Here is a 10,000-nt window from a genome sequence, read left to right as displayed (position 1 = left end):
ACAAAGGTACATATACATTGTACAAAGGTGATATAGGTCCATTGTACAAAGTACAATGACTAAAAAGATACAGGGGATGAGGAGTATTCCTTACGAGGCGAGACTGAAACTGATAAATTTACATTCTTTAGAGGGACGTAGGTTAAGTGTGGACTTGATAGAAGAGGCACAAGCGTTATAACAAGAAGGACGTAAGCAAAATTCTTAGGATCAACAAACAGGAAAGAAAGAGATATAACCGGTCCAAGCTTGAAAAATTTGGTTTAAGAAAGAGATAGGAAGAAATTGGTTCTCAAATAGAGTGGTAGATGAATGGCATGGACTCAAGTGGAGTAGCGTGGCACGGGGCGTGTAGGGAACTTGCCTGAGACGCTGATCACCGTCAGCTAAATATATCTTAGTCAGCGCGACCTTCACTGACGCCCGAGGGAAGGAGAGGTTGCAATACACCACTTCACTGCTCTTCCCTCACCAGCCTATCACAGTAAAGATAAAGGTGGTGGCATCTGCTGCTGGTGTGTGGCCTTGGTGCTCACTTCCGTCCCATTGATCTTGTCTGTGGTCAATGACATTCAGTACGCCTCACTCCGGGACACAGGGCACTGGGACATCGAGGTTTCTACAGATTACCATCCCCAGGTGTCGTCAGGTATTCATTTACCTACACCAACCGAAGGCAGGATACACACCGGTTCCTCTTCTTCTTCTTCCTCCCCCTCCTCCTCCTCCTCCTCATCTTCATCCTTCATCTCATCTTTCATGTTTTTCCTCATTGTCTCATTTTCCCTTCCCTCATCCTATCATCCTTTCCTTTTCTATATAGTATATCAATCTTGTCACCCGATTTCTTCAACTTCCTCTTCCACTTCTTCATCCACTCTTCCTTTTCCATCTAGATACAAACCTCAGTCCCTCATCCAGCCGCCATTTTTCACACTCACTAAAGCCTCTCCCTCACTCCCTCTCCTCTCACTGTACTCATCCCTCGCGTTACAAGTAAACAAACGCAGGAAACATAAATAGTGAAATACTTTATTTGATTCCTTACATGTCGAACACAGGAGTGGGTGTATCTTTCACATAGTTATGGTGTGTAGGGGGTGTCGCGACATGGTGTGTGTGTTGTATGGTGCCTTACTTTCCATACGTATAGCCACCATATCAACCACCATACCCACCATGACCGTAACCACCATATCTACCGCCATAACCGCGGCCATAACCGCCGTGAAATCAACCACGGCCGCCTCCAAAACCAAAGTTGGTAGAACCACCAAGTCCGCTATATCTGTCATGACCGCCGTGAAATCCACCATGGCCGCCTACAAAACCAGAGCCGCCGCCAATACCGCCAAGTCCAAGTCCGCTATATCCGCCATATCTGCCATGGCCGCCTCCAATACCAAAGCCACCAAGCCCACCGTGTCTGCCATAGCCGCCATAACCACCACTGCACCATCGACGACCAAATCCGCCGCCATAGCAAGCCTGAGCCACGACTGCCATGACAGCCAGGCAGACCACCATAAGTAGGCACCTCTGTTGATGAAAAGCAAGGTAAGGAAGAGGTGTGTTTTCATTAGTGACAGGTAAGGAGAGGGATGGGGGAGAATAGATAGTGTGCAGGTTTGTGTCTTTAATTAGTGACAGGTAGAGAGAGAGAGAGAGAGAGAGAGAGAGAGAGAGAGAGAGAGAGAGAGAGAGAGAGAGAGAGAGAGAGAGAGAGAGAGAGAGAGAGAGAGAGAGAGAGAGAGAGAGAGAGAGAGAGAGAGAGAGAGAGAGAGAGAGAGAGAGAGAGAGAGAGAGAGAGAGAGAGAGAGAGAGAGAGAGAGAGAGAGAGAGGGGTGGCAGTTAAAACAGTGAACTGGAGTGTCTTTAATAAGTGACAGGTAAGACGAGAGAGAGGGCAGGTAAGATAGTGAACAGGTGTGAGTGTGTGTGCGTGTGTGTGTGCTTCTGTGTGTGTGTGTGTGTGTGTGTGTGTGTGTGTGTGTGTGTGTGTGTGTGTGTGTGTGTGTGTGTGTGTGTGTGTGTGTGTGTGTGTGTGTCTTTAATTAGTGGCAGGTAAGGCAAGACACAACGGCAGGTAAGATAGTTTATAGGTGTGTGTCTTTAATTAGTGACAGGTGAGGCGGGAGAGAGGGCAGGTAAGATAGTGAACAGGAGTGCATGTCTTTAGTTAGTGACAGGTAAGGGGAGAGAAAAGGCAGATAAAACAGTGTACAGGTGTGTGAGTCTTAATAAGTGACAGGTAAGGATAAAGGAAGGTTTGTTTGTTAGCAGTGGTAACGAAACAAGTAAAGTAAGGAACTATGTTGGTGTGATTGTCCATCTTCTCATTAATTAGTCACTGGTAAGAATCTATGTTCACTCTATTCAAAGTGTATTACTTCATATATCAATCTACAACTGAATGTGTTTTCTTTGCAATATACTTTTGTATTCTTGAAGCAAGTATTTGTCTGCCTTACACTTCTTACTTAATCAACTTCTTTTAAGTAAAGCATCAGGTGTGTTACTTTCACCACACTAACTCACATAAAAAACAAATGAAATTCAAATCAAATATCAAATTGAGGCAAGCTTACCATGACTATAAGTTCTTGAGTGAGTGAGGAGAGTGAATAAAGGAGTAACTGGGATGCAAGTGACGGCTGCCCATCCCAGCCTGTCTTATATACCGTCATGCGGCGCCCGATGCCGCTGCCACACTCCGCCCATCACCCCCTTCATGCCCCTAACCTTCACTCATCGAGCAGACATTTGATAGAGGGAGGCGGAGGGAGAATGAAAGTACTAAGTGATGGCTAATTGACGCATATTTGTTCCTATACCACGTAATTATCGGAGTGGCAGTTAGCGAGTGGTACCAGTAATGTGATAAACAGGAATTCTTTGTGTGTGTGTGTGTGTGTGTGTGTGTGTGTGTGTGTGTGTGTGTGTGTGTGTGTGTGTGTGTGTGTGTGTGTGTGTGTGTGTGTGTGTGTGTGTGTGTGTGTGTGTGTGTGTGTGTGTGTGTGTGTGTGTGTGTGCGTGCTTTTCTGTGTGTGTGTGTGTGTGTGTGTGTGTGTGTGTGTGTGTGTGTGTGTGTGTGTGTGTGTGTGTGTGTGTGTGTGTGTGTGTGTGTGTGTGTGTGTGTGTGTGTGTGTGTGTGTGTGTGTGTGTGTGTGTGTGGGTGTCTTTAAATTTAAAGTTGTCTTTTTCTCTTTTTTTTTCTTTTTTTTATAAAATTTGCCAATTTACTTCAAGAAAATACAGACGAATAACAGATATTACAAGATAAAACTACACTACTCTCTCTCTCTCTCTCTCTCTCTCTCTCTCTCTCTCTCTCTCTCTCTCTCTCTCTCTCTCTCTCTCTCTCTCTCTCTCCTTAACATGGAAAATGCGTTCAGTCTTATTCATTAATTTACTAATCTCTTTATCTATTCACTTAATTACCAGAGTTACAGCTTATCTACTAAGCTTTCGCTGCCATTATCACTCTTACTGCTAACATTAAGTGCACTGTAAAAAAATTACTTCCATGGAGAGACGCAAAAAGAGAAAAAGGGATTATGTTTGTCTTTTTTTAAAATGCAGAACTATTTAAGATACTGCAGCACAAAAATAATATGCATTGAAAAAAAAAAAGCAACTGGTTATGGGAAAAAATAATATCTAGCAACGAATAAATTAAAACTAAACGGATAATACTCCTTGCTTTATTTCCGTAGTTTTATTTATTCCCTTGTTTGTTTACCTTATTTACTCGTTGTTCGACTCTTGACCAGCAGGGGCACAGGAAACGCAGGTAACAGTGCGGGTGTTTATTCACAGAAGGTGTGAACAGAAGGCTGGAGGTAGGTGATCTCTCTGCGCCAGGCCGCGCACTTCAACTTAACACTTATGACTGAAGCCTAGCTCGTTCACTCATACACGTATTCATGCCTCACACAAGTCTCGCTCATTCACTCGTTCACACAACTAGCTAACAACCACACACCTCCCCCGAGACATAAGGAAGATTCCTTATCTTTGTTATGGCTACCGTAACACATGAAACAAAGTTACAATGATTGAAGTACAGAAAACACGGTACATATACACAAAACAAACACAGCGTACAATGAACACGTACGACTAATCGTAGGTGCTACGGTGCCACCGCACCTGCAGTCGTCTCGGCTCCCTACGCTGTCGGCTGCTTCGACGCTCTGGTTGCTCTCGGCCACGGTGTACCCCGTTACCCTGATGCTCCGGGCTGCCGGGATGGTGGTGTTCCTCGTGACCCTGATGCTGAAGCGCTGCACCGCCATGAGCGGTGTGCTGCTCGACAGGAAGGGGAGCAAGAGGTCTGTGTGGGCGTAGGTGTCTTCTATTACGCCACATCACGCGACCGCTGCCCATCTTGATGAGGTAGTCTCTCCTTCGCCCAACAGCCACGATGACACCCAGGCGATCCCAGAGGCCTGTCGTGTGATCTTGAACGTCGACGTGGCCACCGAGGTGCAGGAGAGGAAGAGTACGGGCGGACGCGTCGTGGCGAAGTTTCGCTTTCTTCCTCAGTCGCTCTGCCTTGGCGTCGCACTCATCAGCAGCGCGCTGCCACTGCTGAGCGTATGAGCGATGATGAGCCGGGACACAGGACCTCATAGGATGACCGAAGAGGACTTGTGCTGGTGATCGCCCTTCCGCCCTCGGAGTGTTGCGCAGTTCCAGCAACCCGCGAGCGAACGCATCCTCGTCCAGGTGTCCCTGCTGTGTGGTCGTGAGGATCAGCTTCTTCACGGACTTGACCGCTGCCTCGGCGTGACCATTGGAGCGTGGATAATGAGGTGAAGATACACGATGCTCCACCCCCATCGAGCCAGGAAGCGCCGTACCGATGAAGAAGTGAACTGCGGTCCACCGTCAGTCCTCAGGAGAACAGGCACGCCCGTGTCGGCGAACACACCCCGAAGGACACGAACGAGCTGATCAGCCGATGCTGGACGTGAGCATGCAGACACGTGAGGCCACCCAGACAAGCGATCTACATACACGAGGTATGTACGGCCTGCTGCGTGGAAGTAGTCTGCAGAAACTGACTCAAACACCCTGCTGGGTGTGTCCGTGTCCTGCCAGAGAGGTTCGTTGGCTTGGCTTGGTAGGAGTGGACGGCATAGTGAGCATCCAGAAACGACGTTCTCAACGTCTCTGTCCATACCAGGCCAGTACACCGTTTGTCGGGCCCGTCGCTTGGTGCGCTCCATCCCCTGATGACTGTCATGGAGTCGCTCTAGTGTTTCTCGGCGGAGGCTGTGAGGAATAAGAAGCCTCGGCCCGTAAACCACCAGGTCGTCGTCTACGGCCAGCAGACTGCGCACCGGCCAGTACGTACGCAAGCGGTGATCGAGGTCGTGGCAATGATCAGGGAAGCCCTCGATGATGACGTTCTTGAGCAAGCAGTACTCCCCGTCTCTTGCTGCTGCGGCACGTACCATTTCCACAGTCTGATCCTGGAGTGGTGCTAAGCGGACGCCGTCCTCATTGGTGGCAGATAACGCTGAGATGACCGCTGAGTGGAGAGGGTCGAGGTCACCAGAAGTAGCAGCATCCTCTTCCTCCACTGGGTCCTGTACTGGAGCACGTGAGAGGGCGTCGGGCACACAGTGTGTCGATCCCTTTTGCCAGCTTGCTGTGAAAGAATACTGAGCAAGCTTCTCCCTCATGCGCTGCAGCCGCAGGTTCTCTATTTCTCCCAACAACTTGCTATTGAGGAGAGAGGTATCAGCGGGCGGTGGTCGAGCACTAGATCGAAGTGAGGGAGTCCTTTCAGGTAGGTGCCACATTTCCTGACTGCCCAGACGATTGCAGCCATTTCCAACTCTATTACTGCATAGCGGCTCTCTGTGTCTGTAACAAATCTTGACCCGCATTGCACCATCTTCCACTGGTCACTGTGCTTCTGCAGGAGAACGAATCCAAATCCGTGCATCCTTGAGGCGTCAGTCTGTAGCATCGTTGGTAATGATGGGTCAAAGTATGCCAAGACAGGTGGGCTGACGAGACACTGTTTCACCTTCTCAAACGCCTCTTCATGGTTAGGAGACCAGCACCAACTGTTCTTCGGGCGTAAGAGATCTCTGAGGGGTTGTGCAGCTGCAGCCACAGCAGGAGAAAAGCTTCCAAGCTGGTTTGTAAGACCCATGAATGATCGTAAGTCGGTGATGTGCTGTGGTCGTGGGAAGTCAGAGATTGCCTTAACTTTCTTTGAGTCTGTCGTGTAGCCTTGTCCAGAAACAGAGTAACCACAGTAATCTACCACTCTTTCCGCGAATGTAAACTTCTGTGGGTTGAGAGTGATGCCGTGCTGGTCACACCGCCGCACAATCTGAATGACATGGGCTAAGTGCGCACTGTAGGTGGAGTCATAGGCCAGGATGTCGTCCACGATCTTGATGGTGTTAGGTATGTCGCCGAGAGCTTGGTCTCCTCGACGGTTATACTCGTCTCCAGACGAGACGAGACCCATAACCGCTCGCCGAAACTTGTACCGACCCCAAGGTGTTATGAAGCAGGTTAAATCCTGGTCTTCTTCTCTAATGGGGACTTGAAAATACCCCATCTTGGCATCAAGAGTGGTGAACCAAACTGCTCCGGTCCCGATCGAGGCGATGGCGTCATGAGGTGAGCGCACTGGATACACGGGCCTCTTCACGTAACGGTTGAGTCGTGTCAGGTCAACACACAGCCTTACACCAGATGTCTTTTTGGGACAGGCACGATGGGGTGGCACCATGCCGTAGGGTAGTCCACACTCTCGATGATTCCCTTGTTAAGCAGCTCTTCCAACTGGCTCTTAATTTCTTCACGCCAATTGTAAGGGATTGTACGAGATGCTGTTACGGCGAAGGGTCGAGCGTCGTCTGTCAACTCGATGGCCATGGATCCACCAGCCATTGCACGTAAACCTTCCTTTGCTTCGAAGACGCTGGGAAAGGCCTTGATCACAGCAGCAGCGTGCCCCGCACGCTGCTGTGGCGTTGGGTCGTAGGAATGAGGCCAGCTGATCACTTCTGTGGGCGTAGATAGAGGTGGCTGCGAGGCGGTCGGGTACTTGATGGAGCTGTTGCCGGTGTGCTGTTCTTCCCTGCGTAGCGGTCGGATTTGAGCCGGAAAATCTTCGGGGAGGATTCCGAGAGCGATGGAATCGTACCAGCTAAGCAGCGCCCCCTTCACCTCCTTCACCACGCTCACAACAGTCTCAGCTTCCCTGTCGCCCAGTTGCAAGTGCGACGAGAAAGTTCCTACACAGGTGAGGGGGTGATTACCGGCAGCATAAAGTCCATCACCATCAGCGGGCGCCAAGCTGGAGGGCGGGATTCCAAGGAGTGTTGCCGTGTCGAGGCCAATAACGGTCGTTTCGGCCCCAGAGTCAGGAGTCCACGTAATCTTGTCTCTTCCAGCGGGATGTGTGGCGGTAATGAGCACCTGGGGCGCAGGTCGTGCCGTCACCGTCTTTGTGTATACGCCTGATAAGAGCTGGTATACACTGGCACTGGCTCCCCGCCTCGGGCCTGCACCGCGATGAGGAGAGACAGTTGAGGAACTCCTCGAAGCTCCTCGTCGTTTCCTCACTGTCTGCTGACATACACTCGCAAAATGCCCTCTTTTCCCGCAGTTACGACACACTTTATCTATTGCCTGGCATCCCCTTTTGTCACTGCGACAATCTTTGCCACAACGATAACAGCCCGTGGGGCTTGAGCCCCCGAAACTGCCCTTCCTGTAGTTCGAGACAGCGTTCACACCATGGCTCGAAGAGTGAGAGCCGCCCCTTAGTACTGCACTACACTGGTTAGCGCTCTCTGATGCTCTGCAAATATCTATGGCGTTTTCAAGGGTGAGTTTCTTGTTTTCCAGCATGCGTTTCAGAGCCACTTCGTCTCGTGTCCCAACGACAATTCTGTCACGCAGCTGATGGTTTATGCACTGGTCGCAAAAGTCACAGAAATTGGCGATTTCCTTTACAGCACATAAAAAGTCGTCAAAACCTTCTTGCGTTTCTTGCACGCGGGAGTAGAAGTCTCTTCTATCCATGATGATGTTGCGCTGGCTTCGCAGGTACTCACACATTGCATCGAGGATGGTTCTTAACTCCGCGTCTCTCGGTAAGCTTATCCCGTAGCGAAGTGTACGGGTCCACTCGTCGTCTAGGACAGCAGCGAGTGCCGCCCTCTGCTCAGCCAGGGAGAGACAGTCTATCCTGGCGAGGGTTACGTATCCTTCAAACTTATGGCGCCACGTGTCGAACTCACGTAAAGATGCTGACGCCGTTAAGTGAGGAATGATGGTGGCGGACGTCGGGAACCTCGCGCCCTGGGTAGACGTGCTGCGGGCTGTGGTTTCGCCTTCATTGCTCGCCGTGGTGCGACTGGGAGCTTGTGTCCCCACTCTCTCCAGCAGCTGGGTTAAACGCTCCTCGCGAGCCTGACTCTGCTCCGACTGTCGCGCTAGCAGGGCAGCCAGCGCCTCCAACTGCTTCTCCATTCTGCGCCGTACCCACTGCAGCCTTGTCCTGATCCTACTCACTGCGCCATGTTCGACTCTTGACCAGCAGGGGCACAGGAAACGCAGGTAACAGTGCGGGTGTTTATTCACAGAAGGTGTGAACAGAAGGCTGGAGGTAGGTGATCTCTCTGCGCCAGGCCGCGCACTTCAACTTAACACTTATGACTGAAGCCTAGCTCGTTCACTCATACACGTATTCATGCCTCACACAAGTCTCGCTCATTCACTCGTTCACACAACTAGCTAACAACCACACACTCGTCTGTTAGTTTGTACGTCTGTCTGTCTGCCAGTGTACTGCCGCAGCTTCAAGGACGTGTTTCATATAATTATACAATTAACAACACTAATTTTGTTACGTTGGCTTAAATACGAGAATAGCGCCGAAACGGAATGTCTTATGGAGTAGTAGTAGTAATAATAGTAGTAGTAGTAGTAGTAGTAGTAGTAGTAGTAGTAGTAGTAGTAGTAGTAGTACTAGTAGTAGTAGTAGTAGTAGTAGTAGCAGCAGCAGTAAGAGCAGTAGTAGTAGTAATAGTAGTAGTAGTAGCAGTAGTAGTAGTAGTAGTTGTTGTTGTTGCTGTTGCTGTTGTTGTTGTTTTTGTTCTTGTTGTTGTTGTTGTTGTTTTTGCTGTTGTTGTTGTTGTTGTTGTTGTTTCTGTGGTTGTTGTTTTTATTGTTTTTGTTTTGTTGTTGTTGTACAGTATATTGTTATCAACCTATAAATCATAAAAAAAAAACCACAAAAATAAAACAACACGAGAGAGAGAGAGAGAGAGAGAGAGAGAGAGAGAGAGAGAGAGAGAGAGAGAGAGAGAGAGATACTTAGCGTAGCTAAAGGAAACCCACACAATAGGTACACAATAAACAGCAAACTATGGCAGGTTCAGGGTACGAAAAAGATTTAGGAGTTATAGTTAGCTCTAAACTCCGTCTAGGAAAGCAATGCACAGAGGCCAGAATCAGGGCAAATAGGGTATTAGGACTAATTTTTAGGAGTGTTAAAAGTTATATTTTGAACTGGTCAGACCTCATCTTGACTACTGTGCAGTTCTGGTCACCACATTACAGGAAAGATATAGGTCTATTTGTACAAAGGTCCATTGTACAAAGGTACATATACATTGTACAAAGGTGATATAGGTCCATTGTACAAAGTACAATGACTAAAAAGATACAGGGGATGAGGAGTATTCCTTACGAGGCGAGACTGTAACTGATAAATTTACATTCTTTAGAGGGACGTAGGTTAAGTGTGGACTTGATAGAAGAGGCACAAGCGTTATAACAAGAAGGACGTAAGCAAAATTCTTAGGATCAACAAACAGGAAAGAAAGAGATATAACCGGTCCAAGCTTGAAAAAATTTGGTTTAAGAAAGAGATAGGAAGAAATTGGTTCTCAAATAGAGTGGTAGATGAATGGCATGGACTCAAGTGGAGTAGCGTGGCACGGGGCGTGTAGGG

At 48.8% G+C, this 10,000-nt stretch overlaps 1 protein-coding gene across 2 annotated transcripts; it reads right to left on the bottom strand.

Moving 5' to 3' along the window:
* Positions 1–1,016: 1,016 nt before the first annotated feature.
* LOC135110475 (uncharacterized) lies at positions 1,017–8,787 on the bottom strand. 2 transcript variants are annotated; one of them, XR_010273289.1, is made up of 2 exons: positions 2,589–3,176; positions 1,017–1,539 (listed from the first exon to the last, which is right to left on the bottom strand). XR_010273289.1 is itself a non-coding variant. In XM_064022832.1 (2 exons), the coding sequence occupies exon 1, from the start codon at positions 8,512–8,514 to the stop codon at positions 6,718–6,720; it is 1,797 nt and encodes a 598-aa protein (XP_063878902.1). In that variant the 5' UTR covers positions 8,515–8,787; the 3' UTR covers positions 1,017–1,539; positions 3,743–6,717. The 2 variants fall into 2 exon arrangements, 1 of the variants encoding a protein (XP_063878902.1); XM_064022832.1 differs by lacking the exon at positions 2,589–3,176 and adding an exon at positions 3,743–8,787.
* Positions 8,788–10,000: the final 1,213 nt, after the last annotated feature.

This window comes from Scylla paramamosain, chromosome 20 (assembly GCF_035594125.1).
Source record: "Scylla paramamosain isolate STU-SP2022 chromosome 20, ASM3559412v1, whole genome shotgun sequence".
Lineage (NCBI taxonomy): Eukaryota > Metazoa > Arthropoda > Malacostraca > Decapoda > Portunidae > Scylla > Scylla paramamosain.
This window is presented reverse-complemented; position numbering and strand designations above follow the sequence as displayed.